Source organism: Gavia stellata, chromosome 9 (genome assembly GCF_030936135.1).
Source record: "Gavia stellata isolate bGavSte3 chromosome 9, bGavSte3.hap2, whole genome shotgun sequence".
Taxonomy (NCBI): domain Eukaryota; kingdom Metazoa; phylum Chordata; class Aves; order Gaviiformes; family Gaviidae; genus Gavia; species Gavia stellata.
In genome coordinates this window covers 15,107,471-15,133,402 of record NC_082602.1, presented here as the reverse complement: position 1 = coordinate 15,133,402, position 25,932 = coordinate 15,107,471, and the positions used below count along the sequence as shown (strand labels likewise).

The window sequence follows — 25,932 nt, the reverse complement described above, 5'->3', positions numbered from 1 at the left end:
GCCTATTCATCTTCCTTTAAAAAACATCCCACAATTAGATTTACATTAACAATATGCCTGCACATATATTAGTCTCTAAATTTCTTGTAAGACGGCAGGTGTCTCTAATTCTGATAAAGTTTTATTTGGCACTCTGACAGGAACAGGCTCTTCCAAATATGTTATTTTCATCCTTGAAAACAGCAGACTAAATCCGTCCTCAATTAAACGAGTGTAAATGTGGATTGACTGCACTAACTTCAATTAAATTACACCGATATGAGACCAAAGTTTGACCCAGAAGCTGAAACAAACCCAACTTTTTGTTCTAAAATGCTTTCAGTCTTACAGTTCCTCAGACTTTTGTCCTTCTGACCTATTTTTTGACATTTTCATAATGAGCCACACTATGCTTTTTTTAACCCAAAGCAATAAGCAGGGAAAGGTAATTCAAATAACACATTTGTCAATAATTCTGTAAGTTAAATTATGCTTTTTAGACTTTTTTCTTTTTGCTAGCAAATAAAGACATGTATTTTGTTTTTACAATACTTGACTGTGTTTCAACAGCACTTTGAACTAATTTCTTATCATAGCAGACATACTCCAGTCACCTTCTTCTACATGGAGAGTTTAAAATTAAAATGGATTACTTCAAAATAAAAAAACAAGCACCAACCAAACACTTCTAAGTTTTTTTAGATACATTGAGCAAAATAGCTTTTCTCCTATTTTCAAGATACTTGTCCTCTAGTCTAAGAAGTAGAAAACATCCAAAAATGGAGAAAATAAACAGTCAATATTTTGCTCCTAGTTCAAGATGAAAGATAAAGCAGTAGAACTACTAATTATAACATTCATGTTTAATCAAGTTTTGCCAAGTGAAGTCACATTTTAGCTGAATTCTTTCTAGTCAGCTATTCATTTTTATGCGGTGTTAAACCACCTTTTTACATCTCTCGAGCTGAAGCTAATCCATCATCCAAGACCCATAAAGAGGGTCTTCCTTTGTTACCACTTCATTTAATGTCTAAATCAGAATTCTTGGACATAACTTTGAACATTGTTAGAGAAATTGAAGGACTTTATATCATCCACAAGAATAAAACTGTAGCAAATTCATTATATTAGGAAATAAAAGGCAAGCACATAGCTTTCTGAAGGTGTAAGAGAAGCAAAGGTACACTGCTTTCTTTTTAACCTAAGAGATGAGAGCCAGTCACAGTTTCTCAAAGTACACTTTTTATTGTTTGTTTCTACTTATGGGTAAATCACAAGAGACTACAGCTCATTTCAGATTAACAAATCTCATAAATGAACTGCACCTTTAAGGCTAATGGTGCCTTTTGTCCTTATATAGAGTCTGACAGTGTATAAAACAGCAGGTTTACTCCTTCGCCAGGTTCCCCCCACTCCTACTGAGGACTTAGGAACAGTAAAATAGACACTATCCAGCTCCTGCATTTTATTGCCTTTCAGTTGAAGACAACTCTGATTATTTTCTTTAGTGGATTAGGACCCCCTACAGAAAGTTTCCTTGACAAGCACATCCCTTTCTCCTCTCTCAAATCAGCTCTCCTAGACTGGAGATAACCTAACGTTTATAGAAACCATGCTTTTTTGGAGTAGTGTTTAGGACAACAATCTCTGCCACTAATTTACTCCTCTTATCCTCTATAACTTTAAGATAAGAAAAATGAGGAAGTTAAAAGGCCAATTTTACAATAAAAGTGAAGTAGTTAATCTGACACAGAAGCAGAATCCTTGAACTAACCATTGAAACCTCCCAGCCTGGTACTATCTGACACATTCAATACAGAAAGAAAATATGGTCAAGATCAGAGAACAGGAAGGGCCAAGAGTTTTGAAAGTTCAAGAATAAAGCTGCTGAATCAATAACAAAAAATATTAAGTCCCTCATTTGCAATAAATGATATGACTAACCAGCAGAGAACTGGTCAGTTCATCTTATTGTATTTAAATTTGTATCAGGTGCTAGCTATCACATCAGAAGGAACAGAAGAGCATGCCTAACTTTAGTAACAAGTGAACTGGTTGAAATAGTCATTAAGATAAGAATAGTGTAAAAGTCTAGAGAAATATGATATCATCAGTACCAACCTTCAGAGTTCCCATAAAGTAAACACATGGCTTTGCAAATGCCTATGAAAATTCTCTCTGCAGAGTATTTTAATGGCAACTACATATTAAATCTTCATATAGTTCAGGCTGCCATTATTTGCTGAAGAATTTGCAAACATTCAGTACCTTCAGAATGGATGTTATGGGAGTAAATATAATGGCTGACAATAACAGGGAAAATACTGCAACTCCATGCAAAAGCTTAGCATACTGCTATCCTTTGCAGCAGACTCATGACAGTATCACATTTTATATATCACAACAATCAGATGGCTCACTAAATCTACTCATCTCTACAGAAGTAATTTTTGCAAGATTTTACCCTGACAGGCATAAATTACTTTTTTAACAGTATGTAGGAGTCCCATGTTTTTCAATGAGAGGACTGTGGGCATCTGACAGAACTGGGTATCTCAGTTTGCATGCAGTGAAGAGTATCTGCCTATGCAAGGCAGGATCAGGTTCCACATTTCAGCTCAGTTCCTAATGTGGTATCCCCATTCTAAGCAGTTACAATTGCACTGGTTTTGAAATCAATTTTTTTGAAGCATGGACTAGAAATAGAGAAAGAATCGGATTATGTTTCCTTTTCCATTCTATACCTACCCTGCCTCAATTAAGTTAGTTCTGTGAGCCCCTCTCCATGACCACAGTAAGTGGCTCATTAGAAGGCATGGAATTACATTGCAGAAATTTCACCCATCTATCCTTGCTAGCTATGCTGAATAGAAGCAATCTTCCCAAGATGGAAAGAAGCAGCAGGACTGCTTCAAACTTCTGAAAAGTCCTGGCCCTTCCCCTTTTGAGAAAATATTAATAGCTATTTCCTTTTCTCCCACCTTCCCTACTCAAATATTTCTCCTATGCTCATCCTGAGATGAAGGGAAGTGTCTTCAGGATGAAGACTCTCTCACTAGGAAGGAGGGAGCAGGACCAGTCAGAGCAGACATACAAGTTTCCCCCTTAAACTCACGGCATTTTGCTGTACACTTCTAGAAGACCCTGAGAGCTTTCTGCTTCTCGATGAAATACATGGAACAGGCAGTTAATATTCCCTGATTTTTACCTTGAATTCACAACTTCTTTGTCCTAGTTTCTACCATTAGATTTCCTGCTCCCTTCTCAGAAAGACAAGTAGGTTGTGTACTATTACTTCAAATTGAACTAAGCCTTCCGAACCTTACCAATAGGAGAACCATTTAAAAAAATACATATATATTACCTAAGGAATACGTCAAATTAGGCTTGTGAGTCCTGCATGTCAGTAGCCAGCATGACTGAACAGCATGATATTCTTCCAGCAGCAGCACAGACATTAGACTTCACAGGAAAAGTGGGACTTTCAGCAGCATTAGTGGTAAGCTGTGAAGTTGTCTCTGCTGCAGCATTTGAAGCTGAAATAAAGCATTAATTACAACAGAGAGGAAACTCCTGTGACAAAGCAATGCACATTTAAGGAGCCATATAAAACTACTGAAGCCAAGCAGAATATGCTGAGAACATTTCTCAGGAATATTGCATATATTCAAGTAACTATCAAACAACAGTTTGAAAAAATAAAATACTGAAATAAAATATAATAAAATACTGAATAAAATAAAATACTGAATACTTAAGAAGCAAAAGGAAATTGATTTTGATAGACAATATTTTGTATGGAAATTAACGATTGTTTTTTGCTAAACACCAAAATGGAGATTTAAAATTTTTTTTTTTAACCATGAGCTTAGCAGTTCATTCCATTTACCCCACACCTCAGAACAAACAATTGATGGCAGAGCTGCACAAAAACATACGCAGAATTATCTTTAAAAATATGCATTATCACGTTAGTGTTTTGATTACAAGCACAGTTTTATCAAATACACTAAATGCAAAGAGAAAAATATTAAACAAACAAATCAGAGCAGCCCTTTACATGGGAATGGCTTAAATGCCTTAAGGGGAAGCCATCTGTCCTCTGGTGAGCCTTGCAAATATCCTTCATTTGCAACAGTTGTGACCATACCTTTTGTTCGATATCTGACTATTGTCAGCAGCCCATAGGTGGAAGGTAAATTTCCTCTGCACCACACTCTTATCATGAGGATGCAGCACAGCATTATCAGAAGGAACACTTCTGTATTTATGTACTTTCCTTCTAGCTGTACCTAAGAAAGAAGTAGCAAAGACTTTTCCTAACTTATGCTTGACATTAATATATTGATAGAGTCTTACAAATTTTTTCAACAATAAAGACTTGTGTAACATCCTCTACAATAGCCGTTTCCCTAAGCCAGTTGTGCTATAACTATCTGAATACTAACCATGTTCTTGACTTTCTCCAAACAATCATACCATTCAAAACTTGACACAACATGATTTTTCAGTGTGTTCATTCTTCTTCTTTTTAATGATAGAATGCCACAGACACCTTAATTTAGAAAAAAAAAAGGAAGTGGTGGATGTCAAAGATGTTAGCAGAGTATATTTATTCCCACTGTAGGAAAAGTCGCATGCTTTATAATAATATCAGAATAGACTCTACAAGCGTTGCCATCTGTCTAGAGGTCACAGAAGTCAGTGCAGCACAGCAGAAAGTTTCTGAAGATAACTACAGTAGGTAGCTCCCATAGCAGCAGCTATAAGCTGACTGAAACACTACAGAAACAGGGTAGATTAGACTACACTGAGATCTGGCTTATAAAAAGAAGGCTTTTAAAAATTACTAATTTTAATTAAGAGAAACATTTATGAATTGTATGTGTGATGTATACACTTAATTTTCTATTTCTCCACTTTCTGAGCTAAGAATTCAAATGCAAGGTTTTAAGTCCAATTAAGTCCAGTTCTCAGTATAGTTTATGTCATTCTTTTATGAAACACAGTGTTTATCCTGTCCTTTATTTGATTTTTGCATGTACATCTACCTTATGCTCACCTAACCCATCTCCACATAACAGCATTTGAAACTGGTAAAACTGAGGGGAAAAAATACTATTTATGTTTGATTAACCATACATTTCATAGGAGACTTAACAGAAAAGAGTTTAAGATTGGCATATGTTAACACTAAAAGCAAGCTGATGGAGAAAGAATTAAAGTCAACCACCTTTCTTCCCATATTACAATGTCACAGCTGATAATAAAGTAACTTCTTGGTCCTAGATATTGCCTCATACTGAGAAATTAGCATGTTATTTTCATTATTTTAGTTTAACCCCGAGATACTAATTGTTTCTTGGTTTTTGTGTTGTGGTTTTTTGTTCGTTTTTTTTTGTTTATTTTTTTTTTTTTTACAGGAGACAAGATCCACTGAAATTACAGCAGTTTCACAAAACACAAGGTGGCTATCTTAAAGGTGTAGTGACAACCAGAAATGCTACAGCTACATTGCAGAATTGAATAGTCCAATGCTAAAGAAATACATACACTAAAAGAACTTTCTCTCCAACAGGACTGTGGGCAGAAGCCCACTCTTTGATCCAAACCAAAAACCCTGCAAAACAATCCTTGGCATTGTCAATAATAAATAAATATTCAGAAAAAGAAAACGCATAAACAAAACTTAAACTAGCTGCAGTTACCATAGAAACCAGCAAGACTTACTCAACACTTCCTACTCTATTCCATTATCATTCAGTATCTCATGAACTCAAATGGAGAAGCATTGTTCCTATTCCTATGGAAACCTTGGAAATAGGCCACATCATTGTCACAGGTGACTAAAGCAATCTAGAACACATCTCTTGGATTCATTTATGTGCCACCAAGGCCCATGAAAGATTAAAAACAACTAAACAAACAAAGTCTATTTCTCAATAGAGAGGAGCAGAATCTGAACGATTCCCTATGATCAGTAGGTAAGTAACAAATATTGGCAAGCAGTTTATAACCTGTGAACAATTTCGATGAACAGATCTGTACAGTTACACTAACACACTGAAAGGTACATTCTCAACAGCTTTGTGTACTGTCTTTATATAAATGCCCTGATTTGATAAGACTACGCCCTTTAGTCCTTACGACATTTCTCTTATTTGTTGACCAGTGTGAGGGAAGGGAAACTTTTATCCAGGTGTAAAAGTATATAATCTAAAATGCATACAAAACTCTTTCCATGTCAGAAGACCTAAAAAAAAAAATTTGCTACACACAGATTCAGAAATACACATACTGTTAAATAAACAAGATTCATGAATATTTGAACGACTACGTGTTAAAGGTAAGATGCTTCCCCATCACTCCCTTCTGACTAGACAAATGTCTCCTTTTTCTACTGTATTAATCTAAAGATGTAGAGTAAGTAAACTTTTAATCTAGTGATTAGAAGGTATGACTGCAAGCTGTAAAAAATGCCCCCCAGAGCCAGTTCAGTTATCTATCTAGCACAGAGACAAATCTCTGACCGTGTTAATATAAGACCTTTTTTAGGAAGAACATGAAAGAACAGTAACTTTCTGTAGTCCATTCCACTCACACAGCCTTTGGAATACGTATGTTGGAAGATTACCCCTTCCGTAGTCTGTAATAGTTGTTTTGTATCTGTTGCCCATTTGTCCAAACCTTTTTGAAACTGTTGACACTGTCTACACAGTCTCCCTTTACAAAAAAAAAAAAAAAAAAAGAAAGTCCAGAAGTTCACTGATGTAACAAAAAACACTTTTTAAAAATCTCTCTTAAGTTAATCTTTAACAACTTTCATAAATTGCCCTTGTTCTTAGCATCTGTTAATAATTTTGGCATAGATTGTTCACCAACTTCCTTTGTGAATGCTGACCATATCCCATACCAGCCTTTTCTCCAAATTGAAAACTCCCAGCCATTTTTACCTTGTAAGGGAGCTGTTTCACATCCTTATTGCTTTTGTTGCCTTTCTCTGTCCTTTATTCTGTCACTCTTAAGATATATAAATAAGGACTTCACACAGTACTCAATATGTGGATACATAAAGATTTAAGTAGCAAAATTTTGTCATATGTGGTGTTCTTGACAATTACCAGAGTCAGTCAATTATTTCAGAAAACTATCCATTATAATGCCAAAATCTTTCCTCAGCTATATCTACCAGTTATGGCTTCAGAATCATGTCAAGTGTGGTTTAGATTTTTTTCTCCTTCATACATTGCCCTACTTTTACACACACTGAAGTTCATCTGCCACATACTTTCTGCCATGGATATGAGTGTACTACTAATTTCAACACTTTGAGGTCGTCATCAGCTCCTTTGTGTTTTACTTTCTTTATCCATAAAATAAAAATAGTTATCTGCCTTAAGAGACAGTTGTATACTCAATTTATTAAGAACTACTTATTGTTCTGTCATCCTCAGAGACATGTAGAAAGGCAAATTAATTGTTAATGTGATTAGATAACTTCAAATCATTATAATGTCCCTGAAATGTTTAGCAGTCCCAAACGGTCAGGTAAAATCCCACTTTTATGCTAGGAATTGGAAGCGGATTCAATACTGAGTAGAAAATAAAAAGTATGCTCGCACTGTTTCTCCTGAAACAGGATGACAGTAAACCTTGTACTGAAACTTTAGCGTATCTTTCAACCACATCCTGAGAAACTCCAATTTTGCTTTAACTTTTGCGAACTATCTTACTTGCTTATGAAAACAAGACTTGATATGGGTCTTGGTTCAATGAACATGTAAAAAACCCAACGCAACAACACCCAAACCACTGAGGACACGGAACATCCTGTGGTTCCTGCCTGTGCAGTCAGACTTGGAAGCTGAGAAAGGCTTCCTCCTTCTCCAGTTCAGAAACCTACAGCACAATACAAGGGAAAATATGGCACTAGTTATTTTTGCCTAACTAGGGGAGTTTATAGGTCACACCAAACTTTCCTTAACTATCTAAGAAAAATTGTAATGCCGTAACCAATATGCCGCAAAACAAATCCTGTTATCTAAGAATGCATGTGCTTCACTGCTGAAAAATTCATGTCAGGTTTGGATTTGTAAAAGGCTTGGGATATTATAAGTATGAAAGACTGTATCACTGAAGAATACATTCAATTTCTATTGTCAAGTCAATTAATATATTTTATTCTACATTAAGTCCTATTCAGATTAACTACATCCTAAGAACATTATAAGTGCTCAAAAAAACCCTGTATGTTCATTCCACAAGAAGATTGGTTGCAAGACATCTCCAGGATGACAGGGTCCCACAACGGAAAGAAAAAGAAAGACCAAAATTTACAAGAGCTTTGTTTATCGTTGAGAAAGCTTGTTAAACTCCATATTCAAAATCTGAGATGTTGCATACTCAAGGTTGCTCAAGGTTTCTCTTCCTGCTTTGCTAATCTAGTAAAATCGCTGATATTGCCAAAAAATCTATATGTGTACCAAATGTACTTGCCTTCTCCAAATTCATATCTGTCAGGGATACCAAACTATCCTTTGAGAACCTATTCTCATTAAAATCATGAGAGAACCGTTACTGTCTTTGGAAGCAGAGAGAAACCCCACATAATTTCTGTGCTGCTAAATTTCACTTTGGCTGCTAGGCAACTGTAATTTACTGCAAGAGGTGGTGGGGTTTTTTTCCTCCTCAATATTAAAAGAATTTGAGTCCTCTCCTTCAGGAAAAAAAAAAAAAAAGGCTGCAAGAGCAAAGCAAGCTGTGAAAATATCCTGAAAAAAACCTCAAGCAGTATACAGCATACTTACATTTTTTCCAAGAAAATCTACTATAATTACTTATATATTTAAAAATCCACTAGTCTTCCTTACTTGTATTTTTTTAAGACACTCCACCAGCTCTCAAGCAATTCACCTGAATACAAACTTAAAAATAAAAAAAACCACAGAAAAAACACCCACAAAAACCACAACCAACAAAAAACCCCCAAACAAAACAACAGTAATTTTAATTCCATTGCTTCATGTATGTTTTTTTCCCCTCTAGGGTACTCTTTTCGACATAATTTTTAATTAATCTCCTCTTTATGACATATTTATGGACAAAACCTACGTCTTACCTAAATAAAAATAACTGACTTAAACTGAAGAATGTTTGCTTGAGCAAGATTATAGAAAATTAGTTGCATTTCAGAATGACATGTATTTATAATCAAACTGTGATCATTATAAACAAATTAGAAAACCTGAAGGCCTACATTTTTATAGACTCACAGAAAGATGCCACTCTTATCTTTCCCTGAATGAGCAGTGAGGCCTTCTAGCATTTTTAACAGTTCTTCAGAAGTTCAGTCAAGGATGCTAAATCTTTCCATAGTAAACATTTGTGCACTTTCTATTCACTGGTCTTTGATTCAGACTTCTAATCACGTTCTAAAGTTTTGACACCAATTTCTCAGAAACTGTAATGTGCAGACCTTGCCAAACGAGACCTTCTGCCAAGCAGAGTCCCAAGTCCCAAGCTAGTCCCAGGTTTTATTACTAACCTCAAAACTTTGTTCTATCTTGCCAAAACATTTTTAAAACTTGCATTTTTCAACCTTTGAACATGTAGCACTGTCAGACTGGGGAAAAAAGAATGACTGCTGGACTTTTTGGACAGATGAAGAGAATGGAGCAACAATTATACATTCCAACCAAACTATGTTACATCATATGTTATTTCATTTTAAATGCATACTGGGGAACATTATAGTCACTTTTTAATTTAAGAAAGCACTTTCATATACCACTTCTCACTTTTAGGTTTTTAAATGTAGTTAGTAAGCATTAAAAACATTTAAGAAAGCAACCAAAATAATCTTCTAATTAAATAATTATTAATAAACAAATAATTAATATACTACTGCCACTAATTGTCATCCTCTCTTTTCTCTCCCCTCTGTGCCACACCCCCCGATCCCCGGAACTTTTCTTCTTTCTTTCAATGCTGCCAATCTAAAGGACATTTTCATCATGCAGTGATTAAAAAGCAAAGCCTTATACACTCCATTTTAACACAGATTTGCCCGTTTCTGACTGACTCCGTTTCCTTTAGGTACTGTGAGAATCAAGGCAATTGGCAAAATCACCACATGGCACTTAGCACAAGCTAAGTAAAGCTCATATCTCTGCTATGTGTTTGCAGGTCACGTGTTAAAAATGGAACAAAACAACAATTTGCTCCACCATTTTATCTCCTGGATTTGCAGATGAAATAATGATTTTTCTTTCTTTCTCAGTTTAAAGGAGAGTCCACATTCAGCTGTGTCCTAGATTGAACTGTGGTAACTCGAACAATATACATATGACTTTCTCTTATATATCAAGCACTTGACCTAATTAAGGAAGTCTTTTTCTTCTTACTCAAATGATTAAAAAAATTAATTTCAGGAAGCAAAATCAGTTCATAAACACCTTCAGTTTCCTACTTCTTCTGATTAACTACAAATGTGTCTGATTCTTCTTTGAGAAACCCACCTCAAGAATTTTTATCTGATATTTCCATCATGTGCAGCATTACATAGCACTTGAAAGTAAATCAGTAATTCCTTCAACCGATTTTAAGTAAACTGTTACCTTTTATTGTTATTTATATTTATGCTGCTCAACATCAACTGCCATCAGAACTGCATGGGTTCCATTAGCATGGTCTTAAATCATGCACTTATGCAATTCAGTATAGACACATTTTTAAGCAGTACGTAAAATTCTCATCTACATTATTTAAGAGCAAAAGTCACATTTTCAAAGGTTGTGCCACCAAGAACATTAAGTTGCAGTTATGCTTTTAAAACCTAAAGAATGAGGAGAAAAGGACATTCTGACCACACAACTGTAGGCACCACACGCAGCCAGCTCAGTTTTCTGCACTACTTCAAAAAACAAAATGGGTTTCTAACCGAAGGACATTCTGGATCACCCTCTAACAAATGTCTTCCTCAAAAGCCTACCCTTCAGATGAAACTGGGTAGTGTGAATATTCCTTTGTGCATAAACTACTTCTGAAATGTCAAGTGTAGAATTTAGGTCCTAAAGCAGTAAGAATGTCTAATTCTATTTCAGTACAATATTCACATAAACTACTGAACCAACTGCAGTATTAGCACAATCCCATGTACATGCCACTTTTATTTCTATGCCATCTAATCTTGCATGAAAGAATTACATGCTATGAGATACTAAGTTGACGTAATGATAAAACAAGTGATGGTCAAGTGAAAATTTTATGGTTTAATGATTTAGCAAGTAAATTTCCCATTCTTGTTTCTCATATTGGTCCCCCCAACAAAACAATGCAAAACAAAACAAAACAAAACAAAACTTCTCTTTTTAACAAAATGAAAACTTCTAGAAACTGAAAGAACAGAAATCTATTTCCTAATGGTTCTCTTTTGGAATTAATACAAAAACACTCTGAGGAGCAGGGAAAAGAGGCAACTCCTACCTCATGTAATCAAGAGCTAAGGATACAAGTGGAGATATTAACAGGATATATTTGAGACACTATCCTATCCAATAAACCTGCTCTAAGATATGTGATGAGGGAGTAGCATACTAAGAAATGACATAAGGCAAGCATTTTATATTGAAGAACCAGACATAAGTGACCACTTCTGTGGAGCAATGCATGAAACTAGCAGCACCAGTTCTTCTGTGTTCCAAAAAAGTAAGAAAGAGTAGGTGCAAACAATACTGAGTTTTACGTAAGAGCACCAGTATGAGAAACTTTTGTGCCAGCAAGACAGTTAATTCTGCCAGTGTTCAGAATCACTTCCACAGAAAATATGTGAAAGTTTTTCTGTATACAGAGATTAATTTGCCCAATACCCGTATCTTTGGCTTCACCTAGTTAGCTCTAACATGTACACGTAAAAAATACTGCCAAAATTTAAATGACAAGCCCGTTTTTTTTCCCACATCTCACAACAAACACTGCTGGCAGGCCCAGACATCCATGACAAATAGGTTTTACAGAAAGTTTCAGACACTTAAAAAGGTTGATTTATTTAAAACAGAACATTTAATTGTAGTTAAAAGCAATATATTTCAAGGTTTGAGAAGGTTTTAATTTCTCCTCTCTTTGTTCAGATTTTAAATGTAATTCTTCCTCTTTTATCAATGGAATGTGAAGGGAGGAGACTAAGAATACTACTTTTTTTTTTTTTTTTGCTTTTATTTTAGTTCCAGAACTCTTCCCTCCCCCACAACCTCCAATGAATTAAATGTTTTTAAGAAAACCAGTGTGGAGGGCATTCATCCCTTTCAAAGATTTCAGAGCTATAGTGTTGATCAGGAATGGATTAAATTATTTCATTATTTTCAGTGACCCAGATCAGAATAACAAGCAATATCCCTTACTTTCCAGTAGATGCACTAAAACACATGATTTGGAAAATGTTTTTCCAAAATAATTTTTAAACTACAAAAAAAAACCCAACTTGTTAAGTTTTCAACTAGTTCTACAGCTACAATGTTGAAGACAACCTTCTAGTCTGTATTTTAAAGGTTGCCTACTGATTTGCATCTATTGTCTAAACAAAAATGTTTGATTTCACAAGAGAATTGGGCAAATGGTCCTATGTTGATGTAAATGTTCAATTTTGTTAATACAACTGCATGGATGTGAAGCTCTGGCCTTTAGAAATAAATTTTGTCCTGTATTTTCCATATTGTTGGCCTTTATTTTCTTCATCTGTGGGTAGCAATGAAGTTTAAATATTAAAGGAGTAATTATAGGAGCAGGTACTATATAAATATTTGTTCCAACACTCACGAAGCACCTGGACAAACTGATCTGATAAATTAGGAAGTTGTTTTGCGAGGTTACTGGGGAAGAAATAAAAGCTAGACCAGAGGTGTCAAAGATATGGTGACAGACTCCAGTAGAGAGAGGTCCAAAAAATAATCAGTTTTGGTTCCAAAAACAGCACTTGACTTTCCAACTAAGATTCACTTTGGAGAAAATTACTGTCCAGGTAAGAATAATGATGAGTTTTTTCCATGAGCAGAAAACACAAGTAAGATTCTACTTTACACTGATGTGTGTTAAACACTTTGCTAACTTGTCTCCTTCACTTGTCAGATAAACCCAGGCAGCAGTTACACAACAGCGTTCAGGTGATCATGCTGAGCTGAAGATCAAGTATAACTCGTTTCCCAAGTCCATGTTCAGTGGACCACTTCTAAAACATTTTATGTAAACATTGGATATATAAGACTGATTTTAATTTAAACTCTCACAGTGTAAAGATGTACTATAATTTCTTTAGCTGCAGGTATCTCATACAATTTTGATTTCATAGCACTGTAAAGCCACCAATTCTTTCTTCCTTGGGGGAAAAAAAAAAAAAATTCCACACTTTGATTCAGAAATATAATAGCTGGCAGGAACAGGCTGTGTTAAGTTTGTAAGAATTCATGAGTAAGTCATAATATTTTCAAACAATATACTTTGATAAAAATATTGACTTGTCTTAGCTACATCCTATATCTACAAATTATGTGAATATTCTCTCTAGCACAAATGTTCATTGAAGCAGTTAACCTTTAGCAAATATAACCATAAATTAAAATTTAAATGAACAGTCAATGTTCATACTGGAAATGGTGCTCCAGAAATTGCAACCTATCAATTCAAATCATGAAACTGATGAGTGCTATATTAAAGTAAATGCACCTTGCTTTGTAAACTGAACAAAATTAACTAACAGACTCCATACATCGCTACTTACTTCTCAGATGGTTAGTCATATTGATGAGCCCAGATGTGTACAATACCTGCTGTTACACCTTGACAGGTATATAAATATACTCTCAGAAATTATCTGACCCAATGATGTTGGCCAACTGCCTACAAAAAACTCTGGAAATACATTAGACCCTTATAAGATGCAGTGGTAAACTGCAAGTACAAAAAAAATACCCCAAAAGAAATAAATGAAGTCATCAAATGGAATTGAATAACTTCTCCCAGTATCTTGAATAAAAATACAGAGTAAAATACATTTTATATTTTAGGTTTTGGTCTGGATTGTTGGTTTGTAGTTGTGCTCACATACAGCTCAGTAAAAACAACACAGGCTTACTTCTGATTGCACAGCTAGTAGCATAGGACTCTGGGTTTGGGTGATTTCTAGCCTTGATACTTAAACTGGAACAAGAAGCATGGCTGTAAGATTTGTCTTTTTAAATGCTGAAGATGTCAGGAAAACATGCAAAAAATCAATATGCCACTTCTCATAAGACAATCAATGTGTCAGTTTCACATAGAAGACAGGTAGTGCTAAAAGCAGCAATGGAACGGGCTTTCAAGCTATTGATAAAAGTCAGCACTTAACATAAGCAAATGGGCAGAAGGTATTTTTAGGAAAAAAAATCATCAAAATAATATTATTGCAGAACGAAACAAGACAGTAGCAATTGAGCCACCTGAACTTTTCAGTGTAAAAGACTTGATTGGGAAGTGCAATTTCTTTTCTTTTTCTTCCCTTCCCTCCTCTCACCTGAATAATTACTCTACAGGCCAGAACTGACTCACAGTAAAATACCTAACCAAAGTAAACAATCCAGGACACAAATTCTGTTTTCAGTTTAACCCAAACTAGTTTCAAAGTCTCACTGGGATTCTCAGAAGTTTTAAATGGGATTTAAATCACTTTAGCTGTTAGTTTACAATGCATTCTAACAAGGAAACTATAAAATAATTATATTCAAATACTGTGAAAACTATAAATTTTTTTCAGTGGAACTTTAAACCACATATTATCAATATCTCATTTGTGGCTCTATTTGATCCATAACTATTCACGTGTTTGAAGGATTTCCTAAGTTAATAAAGAAAAAGATTAAGAGAACATAAAATCATTACTAGTCTATTGAAGGTATCACAAAATCCCATTGCACGGCCAATCCAAATTTGTCTTTGCTTCTGATCATTGCCTACATTTGTAACACTGGGCTTATTTTCCAAGTTAGCTTCCATTGTTGCTAGTGCAATTTTAATTCCAGACAAAACAGGCCTATAATTTTACCACATAATACTAAACTCGGTGTTTGTAGCACAGTTCAAAATCATGGTGCCAGAATACTGAAAGTAGGCTGGGGGGTGGGTTGGAAGCTGTTTTTTCTTACATGCTGTCTCTGCGTCTCTCTTGCAGTGGGAATCAGTCTGCTATTTTACTTCCAAAAGAGAAAAGTGGGATTGATTCAGCACTGATGCAACAAACTAATCAAAAATCCTCCACTAATGCTGGAACACAGTGTTTGTTAAAACATGTTCTTTAAAAGAAGAACATTAAAAAACATCATAGAAAACTTACAAGTACTCTGCCAGTTAATGTCTGGGCAGATATCATGACTCCTGCCCAATCCTTCACGGAGGTCATCCATCCCACTTCTGCTGCCACATTCTCCTCTTTTTCATCTGTTGGTTTGCAGGCCCCATCTGCCTGTGTATCTCCACCACCATTGATCTTCTGGGCCTCCTGCAAAGTGAGTATTTGGGTTAGTTAATGTTTAGCAATTTGACAGTGAAAGTCAGTGTACAGTTTTGGCTATGAAATGCTATGAAAAAAGCAAATCAGTCTTCCTGGATTCCTGCTAGATGAAATTAAGCACCTACTTGGCCATACCTCTTTAGATATAATAGAAATAGAAGTGTTCTATGAGGTACCAGACTAACAACTAGATAATAATACTCTCCTTGACATTACATCTTAAAAACATACATTTGGCATCAAATACGCTGTATGTTCCTTCCCTATAAGCAGCATAATTGCCAAGAGCTATGTATGCAGTTATAGAGCTACATATAAATGAGTTTGTCAGACGTACACTGAAGGACCTTTTGATGTATTAGTTCAAAACAATGTGTACTAGGTGTGAACATAATTTATGTACAATTTTAATTTACTATCACTAGAATTAATTATCTGAGTAAACCGTCACTGAGAGGCATGATGTAACAAGACAATAATTATCAAGTGTGAGGGGAACAAAATACACAGGGAATCTGCAGGGAGCTGCCATGCTATCAGTGAACCAGTGTTTCAATGAAAGTGTTTAATGTATCACAGGAATTCTTCTGTCAGTAAGTGGCCCTCGTAGAATGGAAAGCTAGAAATTAAAAAGGAGCCTCAGCTGCACTAAGCTGACTGATGAGTCACATGCAATGGAATTCATATCAGTCTCTCGTGGATGCTGCAGCAAGGATGTCATGCTCTGTAACTGCCTGCTATGTGCTACAGTCATGGATGCTGCACAAAAATCAAGGGAAATGACAGGAAAAGCCAGCCTGGATGGTACAGCGTTTAAAATATATTATATGCAAAGTATCAGACTGTGCCATGAGCATGCCTTTGGTGACAGCATAATACTAATGTCTTCCTGAATACTTGACGAGTTATGCTAAACAAGCATAGGGGAGACAGCAAAATTCAGTGCTGAGGCAAGTACTCAGCACTTGAACTGACTGCACCCATAGGTCTACATTAGCGCTTCAAGCACTCTGCACAGACCAACAGCTTGAAAGATCTTTTTGTATAGATGACTTGCCTATAGGCCACTAAGCAGGAAATCAATTGCCATTAATCTCCTTTGGGATATCCATTATAAAAGCAAAGATGTTTGATGCCAGTTCAGTGATTATTACTACGGTAAGAATACTACACTATCACAGTCAAAACACATAGCTGTGAGATGGCCTTGAGGACAGAGCTGGACATAAAAGTAAGGGCATTTCCTGAGAGCAGGACTGAACTAATAAAGCAGTTGCACTGAATCTGTCAAAGGACAGTAGAGCACCACCAAAAATGTAATACACAGACCAACAGTTGTTTTTAGAAAATCTCAGTATTACAACCTAATTAGCTGATCAGATTCTTCTGTTAGTATCTCTCCCAAAATGTAGGCTCCATCTTCTTACTAACAATTACAGGACAGTACATGATGTGGCTATATTGATAATAACAAATTATTCAGAGTTATGACAGTAATTCAGTACTTCCTAAGCAAATAACCAGACAAAGATAAAAGCTACTTTGCATTTGCATAACTGGACCTCATTCCCTGACAAATTTGGATACAGTGAATCAGATGTTTTGCACTCAGCATTTGAAGACGTATACTGCATTGCGCACACACAGAGCACAACCTACAGAAACGAGCTCATTGCTCAGGACAGTGACGTATGGTATGGCACAAGGCATTTCCAGGAAAGTAACGCTTGGCTAGGGACAATTTGTGACCCGTATCATCGCCAAGCCATATAGATCCGTCCCAAAAAAATGCCTTGACCACCATCAGTGTTTTGATTACAAACCAGGAAAGAGACACCTAGCTTCATTCTTTTTTTTTTTTTTTTTTTTTTTGAGTGAATGGTGTCTATACCAGACATTGTAATAAAACAAAGTATTGAGGTTTAGGCAACCTGGACACATCCCCAATGCCCTGGGGGCACTCACAGGCCTCACTGGCCCTCACTGCTGTCCCTGCACCCTGCCTGTGGCCCAGAACGCCATTTCAGCCCAGCCCAGGGCCAGAAGCTCCCCACAGCCCTGTCCTACCCAGCCATGGGCCCTGCTGAGCCAGGCCCCACCAGCCCAGCCAACCCACGGCTTGTTCCCCTCACCAGGCCTGATATTTACCCTCACCCACAGGCTGACATCCCCGGCTGGCCCCAAGGAGGTTCCTGACGCCCGGGGCTGCCCCTGGCCTGCCCCGCTCCCTGGCTGGGGTGGTGGGACAAGGCCCTGGCTGCCAGGCCTGGCCCTGCCAGCCTGGGCATCCCCCGTCCCTCAGGGAGCCCCCAACCCTCCAGTGCCCTGACAGATACTGACTTGTTAAAAATTACATGTGCCATTTATTTCTCTGTTCCCACCAGTTTGTCTGCCTTTTCTATTGTCTTTCAGATTGTCAACTCTACACACCAGATTTTACTGCATGGTCCTCCTCTGCATAGCACAGTGGGCTTTTATACTCTGTACAAGTTTATACTAAATAAAAGTATTAATGTGGTTTTCATAGTAAAGGAGATGTAATTATCTCTTCCTCTGAAGTATGAAACAGAGACAGTGATTAAGTGCCTAACTCAGTCACCAGAGAAGTCACTGGCAGAGTGAGGGTGAAACTCACTCCGTGGATGTTGTCTACCTGGACTTTAGTAAAGCCTTTGATGCTGTTTCCCACAGCATTCTCCTGGAGAAACTGGCTGCTCATGGCTTGGACGGGTACACTCTTCGCTGGGTAAGAAACTGGCTGGATGGCCGGGCCCAGAGAGTTGTGGTGAATGGAGTCAAATCCAGCTGGCGGCCGGTCACAAGCGGAGTCCCCCAGGGCTCAGTTTTGAGGCCGGTTTTGTTTAATATCTTTATCAATGATCTGGACGAAGGGATCGAGTGCACCCTCACCAAGTTTGCAGACGACACCAAGTTTATTTATACCACTTATTTCACCTCTATTAAAATCTCCCACCAATATTATTTCTTAATTAAAATACAGTTAAAACAATCATCCCCTGCCAAGTATCATTTGGAGCAGAGTTTCATGATCAGCTACATACCAAGCCTAACTCTTGCCATTATTGTAGCTATAATTAATATGCAGATTAGTTGCTGTTATGTAATATTTGTATTCAGCTGGGATATTTTATATTTTTCATCTACATGGCTAGCTTCTTAGCTTACTTAATTAGCAGTTAAGAAAAGTTTATTCCCAAGTCATTATGCAATTGTGCAGAGATCACTACAGGAGATTTAAAGGCTGCTTTCGTTTACACTGTGTACAAATCAATCCTGTTACTAACTGTATAGTCCTGCTCCATTACTATTTCTTCACCTCAAAGCACTGAGTAACCAACACCACAACCTAAAAAAGGCGCTTAAAAAAATAATGTGACAGTGATGGTAATTGTTTAATTATTTACAGGCTCAGTAGCTACAAGTAAAGTAATACTATCTTTATCCACTCTGCTTACCTGTTGTTTCACAAAGTGTTCGTTATTTTAATTACTTGATGACAGGAACATTCAGGTAGATTAAGTGAGAAGCAGCATATTTCGTGAAATATGTATTTCCTGAACTTAATGACAAAATGGAAGAGAATGCATGATGACAAGGGGTGTACAGGAATCAGGACTCACTATTCTATCAATGGTTTGACACGGACCTGAACCAGAAACTTCAATGCTTTGTCTTGTATTTTCAACAACAAATATTGATTTAGATTACACAAGTGCTGGGATGCTTAAACACAGTTACCCTAAGAAAGCCGACTTCAAAATGGGAAAAGACACTCAAAAACAGTTTTCATTTTTGAAAATGTAGTCCTGCCTGCTTCACTTTACCTCTCTCTAGAATAACTGTACAAACATAGAACTAATGCACAGACACTCCATTCAATCCAGGGCTGCACAAAACAGAATCAGAAATCAATATCAGAAAATTATTATGAAAACTTAAAACATCATCTGAGAATAATTTGCCTTTTTAGAATCCCTAAAAAACTAGGATACTATGAAGACAACCTGGTAGCCACTCTGTGACGCATGGTACTGAAAAAAAAACTTTGTCTCTTGTTAAGATATGTTAGAAAACAAAGGAAACAGGCAGGTAATGTGAGGAAAAATAACTGGGTTAAAGCCTGGTGAAACAAAGTAAAGGACTTCTGCTAGTTCTACTTATCGAACATTTAACTAGTATGAATAGCACACAAAAATCATGAAGTATCAACTGTAATGAGAATACAGGGCACTGAGTGATGCCCACATCACACAAGAGGAAGCAATATGCTCAATTTAAGCAGAAGTTTAAAAACAGTAATATCAACAGAGCAAGCCCAGTACCAGCCTTGGAATGCCATCCAGAGAACATGAAATGAGAAAGGGCCTGATGGAATGGCAGTTGCACCTGGTTTGAAGTATGCAGTAATAATACAGTGATAAAATATAGTTTGGGGAAGTTAGGGAAGGGCTGCTTTACATAAAATTGCAAGTTGCTGGCATCATTATCTCTATTAACTGCCCCTCAATTAACAGCATTGCATTCCTAGGGCCTGCACTTTAAGAAATCTTTTATACCAGATCAACACCACTTTTATATTGGCCACTCTTATACATTGGAAATCTATGTTTACATTCCTTTCCTTTTCATTCATCAGTTTCCCCAAAACCACGAACAGGTGCTATGTGAAGAGGAATAATTTTGCGTATAAGACTATTTCTCCTTTCTGTTAGGCATACCTCTAAATCACTGAGTTTAAAATTATTAGACTTCTACCAGAAATTCAATTACATGCCCTGAGATAATGTATGTCACTATTTTGATAACTCTGAACAGGGGTCTTAAATTTATGGGCAATGTACAGTCTATGTCAAGACATCAGGTACCTACTGTATACATTGCCACGGCAGATGTTCTCCATCAGATATAGTTACCCTCTACAGTCTTCATCTTAATAGTTACTAAGTACCAGCTCATCCAGTACTAAAACCAAGCAAAACAAAAAAACCTGAAGCAGTTCACCTGTTCTACTGCACTTTAGCAAACACAGGATTTCACTGGAATATTAATAAACAAAGCAGATAGGAATGTGAGAAATAAATAGCTGTATGGAGACTTACAAACCTCTTTGAAAAGAGTCAGTCTTGTAGGAAAGAGAAAACAAAGGCTAAACTAACCAAATGTGAGCTAAGTGGTACTCCCTATAAACTGGCCTATCCACAGCATTTCTTTGAATATTAGGTTCTTCATCAATATTAGGTTACATTGACGTCAGTTATCATACTATAGCTATGGCTTGGCTACTTTCAAAGGATTAATTATTGATACCAAGAAAAACATTATTCTTTTCATTGAATAAAAGGAAACAGAATGATATGTGGAAAACATGGCTGATGAGATAGCCAAGCATTTTTCTCTCATAAAATATTTACAAGCTGTGTAATTTGGTGTTTGCAAATTTAGCAGGTTAAGAAAAATTAAGTCCAAAATAGATTCCAAAACTTTTCTTATTAGTTTAAGACTGAGATGGTAAACTCCTGTGAGACAACTATTCTTTTTGTTTCCTACATGCCTGCAGAAATTCAGAGAAGCTCCTTGCTAGTCCTTACTTACAACCAGAACCTTAGTTTCTGTGGTGATCAAAAATAAACAAAAAAAAAAATCCTTCACTGTGAAGAGTCTAGGTTCCAAGGCCAAATACATGTTCTCTTTTTCCAGTGACCAGCTTCTCTGTTGCATTTGTGCATACCTTCAGTAATCCTGACAGATTTTTTTTTCTGTGCCCCTCATATTTCCAGTATGGGTTACTTGTATAAGATCCCCTTTTCACATCATTGTTTTGACTGACAAAAATTGCTGCAGTAGAGGAATTAATTCTAAAACCTTGACCTGAGAGGCAAGGGAAACTAGATTAGTAAAACAGTGTTCCAGCCATGATCCCACAAACAGTATAACAGTCTATCAAATGAAGGGTTCCTGGGTATGGTTCTCACTTAATACGAAACAGCAGACACCTACGTTATCTGAAATCTGAAGAAAATACAAAAAGACTCAGTTCAAAGTTTAAAAATTTCTACCCGTTAATGGAGGTGTTATGATATAACACCTCCATTGATGTAAAACAGTATTTCTGAATAACTGAAAAGCTGGATGAGTGATTTCCATACCAGCCTAAGCATTGGGAGACATGCTGAAGTCCCTGTTCTGCCACCAAATTTTTCAAGTCCTCAGCCACATTATCTAGTCTCTTCATGTCTTCACCTCACAGCTACAGAACAAAAGTAATAGTAGTTTCTGTTGCATAGGGATGTTATCAAGATTAATATATTTAGGATTTTAAGTGTTTTGGTATTACACAAATGGCAAACAATGCAGGCATAGTGTAGGGAATCATAAAGACACACTAAATACACACTGGTAAAGATAGTTAGACTAGTTATACAAGACAATTAAACATATAAGACAGAAGTGTAAAAGGGAACTAATGAAGAAGTCCAGGCATCATAGTGAAATGAAAAAGCAGTCTTAATAACAATAAAGTAAAAAAGTAAAAAAGCATGATAAAACCAGTGCCCACTGAAGTTATAGATGAGTAAACAGGGGAGGAATATAGAAGGATTGCACAATATGACCATCCAACAACAATTTTTGAAAAATCACATTAAATGAAAGAGATTGACAGAAGGAGAGCGTGACTCTCGCAACTAAAAATCTGCGATAAAAACAAAGTCATTACAAACTTACGTGCATTCAAATGGACAAACAGGGTGTTTTTTAAAAACTTACGACTCTTGGTTCAAGTTAGCAATGGTTTATAGCAAAAGTTATGTAAGCTTTGACTGTAAGTTCAGAAGTTTGCGTGAATAATTTAATTTATATTTATTCATAAAAATAAATCCTTACGTTTTCCTTTGTTACTTCTGACTGTGTATCAGACCACATTTATAGAAATAAGTAACTAGTGAACTACATAATAAGTTAACATACTGTCTGCAATACATAAATAAATAAATAAAAACAGGACAAGTCAGTGATGTAGAGGTTAGGAGTATTCCCTGAAAATATTTCACAAATTGTCAAACTAACATCTCGCCCGTATCCATAAATTCATTTTCCTTTTCTATAGCCAAAAGAGCATTTGTTATTAATTTCCTTTATGAAGACTGAATTATTATTGTATTAAAATATTCCCTAAAGACCCTGTTCAATTATAAAGTAGTAGACAAAAGGGCAAAACAAGCATTTCATTTTATTAATGGGGACACTAAGTTTAAATCAAAGGAGACGTCATTATTCCTTGGTCCCTGCACACCGTAGAAGTAGGTACAATAGGCAGATTAGACAATTACTATGGCAAGACAGAATATTAGCCTTTAACTACCTCTTCTGTAGTTCAAGCATTATACTGAGACCATTCTTTGAAAGTGTATTTTAGAAAGAACTTTAGAGTAGCCATTGCAGATTACTAACCATAAATATGATGGAAACTAAACTTGTAAAAATATATGAAGCAATGTCAGATAGGACTGAGTTATCAAAACTATAGAAAGGAAGGGATCCTTAATGGAAAAGCATAGAGAAGGGTAGAAAGGTGCATGCATTTTCTGTTATCCTCCCATTTTGTTTCCTCCCACCTAATATAGAAGGCAAATCACAGAAAGTATACAATTGAAAATAAAATTGATACAGATATTATCATGAAATGAACACTGCCAAATTACCTACATCCTATGGACTGATTATTGCAGGAGAAATTTCTTTCTGCCACAGATGAGAAAACATTTTAAATATTAGTAACTCAAGAAAAACTTGTTACAAGCAATAAAAAAACATATTTCACTTACTGTGTTCATACTTAACTCATTTTTGTGACATTATATCATTCATTGCAATCCAAAAGTCTCAAAGTGCTTCATGAATGTGAGAAAAAAGTCTTAAAAAATGAGAAAAGTAATAAAGAGTGGGGAAATTACCTAACTCGTTTATCTTGATTACAGGAAGTACTTTAGCTGATTACTTGTAATTTTGTTGTTGTTAACATTAAGTAATACCCAACTCCAATTCAAGTTTTTCAATCATCATGTCTTGGTACTTTATTTACTACTGTGAAAGGATGAAAAATAAATTGAAAAATAACACATTTGATTTTGCCCAATTTTAAGAGAAGAATTACCAGTAAATGTTTTATGATCTATATGATCTAAATTATAAGAGTAGCTTTTACAAAATAATTACATGGTAGAAGCCGAAATAAGAAAACTGCTGAAAAAACCATTCTCTGCCAGGAATATTCAATATTAAAACAGGTCATAAAAAGGTTCCAAAAGTAGGTTTATTTCACTGAACAATATATGCAAATACAATGTACAAAATAAGTATCAAACTGCTTTGTCAGTGAAATTAAACTTCGCAATATTTTTCAGTTGCATTCTTTTCTCCATCCTGCTCAATTACAGAAGAGGTGGCTTTTATCTATTAGCAAACAGTTTCCTCTCTTTCATTTTATTAACTTCATAATACTTTCTTGCTTGGGGTATCAGAGGTATTTGAGAGAAAGAGACACAGACTGGATTATAGAAGGAAATTCTTCTCCTCTTCTGTGTATTACAGAATAGTAATGCAGCTAGCACCAGTGACTAAAACTGGCGCTCAAAACCACCTCTATGATGCCCCAAAATCACAAAGACTCCATGGATTAGAAAAGGCATTACGCAGCTTAAGGGACCGAGTCTCTAAGCACAAGGTACCGTAACTACTCCAAAACTGGGATCTTGGTCCTTGCGTGAAGGAATTAACCGCTCACTTCCCTAAACTGCAGAACTCCCTAGAAAACTCGGTGACAGGAATTTTAGGTCTTCATTCTATTCAAGTCAAACATTTTCACATGGGAGGAATGGACATAAATACTTGTGGTTTCTATTTTACATGAAACAGCAAATTATTAATATTGTGTATGAGTATAGTCAACCTTCCTCAATGCTGTCAAACAGAATTTATTTTTATTTACATTTTTACAAAGAGATTTACGATTTTTCAGAAGGTTTTAGAGCTAACAGGATAAAAGATGATGGAGGGAGGCAGTGGGACAAAAATAACTGAGAGACTCACAAATATAACTATTTGGTAGTATCATAAAACACGTGGATCAGTGTTGATTTGAAGAATGCCGGAGAATCAGTCTATTATCTACCAAATTGGACAAAACAGTCATCTCTGAGGCTTTTTTTGATTCAAGGGTAGTATATAATATTTGTGCTTATTGTATTAAAATTATAAAGGAAATCACAATGAATTAAAAGCAGCTCTCTGTAGGATATAAAGGCATATCTAAGCCTTTACTGACATAGGAAATTAAGTTCCAGTGTGCAGCACATTAATATTTGAAGAGCAGCAGGTCAGCCAATAAGTAATTAAAAATATTTAATAGCACACAACACTTCTCACCTCAGAGATTACAGAGTGTAATGCAGCTTTCAGACTGGAAGAACTCTGCGGGGCAGGAGGGGGAGAGAGAAAGTCAGAGAGCACACAAATGTGCAGGAATCTGGAGGAAAGATATACAGCTCTAATGTGCAAAAATATTGAAAATGCAGATTTAGTTGTAAAGTAACAATTTTAATGACTACTTTGAAATAATTACATTAAACTAAACATTTCCCCCTAAAGGACCAGTTATGTCACATTGTAGGAAATGTACAAGTGCTATTATCTAATCAAGTAGCTATGACCTCATTCATTACCCACTACTATGGACACAACTTTGTGTAACCTGAATCTCATGACTCCATAAATGATTAAGTAGACAAAAGTTTTTTAAACCTAAAAGAAGAAAAATTCCTTGCAGATAAATTTCTTTTAGGTAATATACATTATTTTCATTCACCTCCCAGACATTAAACATCAGCATCCAAATTAACCAAAGCCAGTACTTGTAGACTACAAATACAGCAGCTGGTACATTTATGATGCAAAGAAACATACACAGTTCCTGCAAATTCATAGATACTGACTGAAATCTAAGGCAGAGAAGAGAGGAAAGCTACATTTTTGTTCGACTCACATACTATAGCTCCATTAATTTTTATTTATGCCATATATAGAGAACAAGCTCAGTGAATTCTCTTTGACTTTCTTAACCTCATCACTTTAAATAACAGGAATAACTTTAACTGGCACAGAGATGATCTCCTGCGCCTGTGAACGTTCCAATGATGCACTGCTAGGAATTGATGCATGACTGCGACATTGGACATAGCCTTTGTAACCAATCAGAAGTTAGACTACTGGAAAATAAAGATACATGGTGTCCATTCTTGGCTCTCATAACATGAAGAATTGTATCTAAGACTTCTTGCTCATGACAGGATTGAATCTGCCTGTACCGAAACTTGTAGATGAAGCTCCTACTCTGACAGGTC

The 25,932-nt window shown here is 36.0% G+C and overlaps 1 protein-coding gene across 11 annotated transcripts in view; it reads right to left on the bottom strand.

Moving 5' to 3' along the window:
- Positions 1–25,932, bottom strand: part of KCNMA1 (potassium calcium-activated channel subfamily M alpha 1) — a 511,181-nt gene that overhangs the window by 358,097 nt on the left and 127,152 nt on the right. For 10 of the 11 annotated variants that reach the window (XM_059820930.1, XM_059820929.1, XM_059820934.1 and 7 more), the window contains exon 2: positions 15,338–15,502. The exons of the other annotated variant lie outside the window; for it this stretch is intronic. In XM_059820930.1, coding sequence (XP_059676913.1) covers positions 15,338–15,502 — 165 coding nt within the window. The remainder of the gene's footprint in view (positions 1–15,337; positions 15,503–25,932) is intronic. 11 annotated transcript variants of the gene reach the window in all.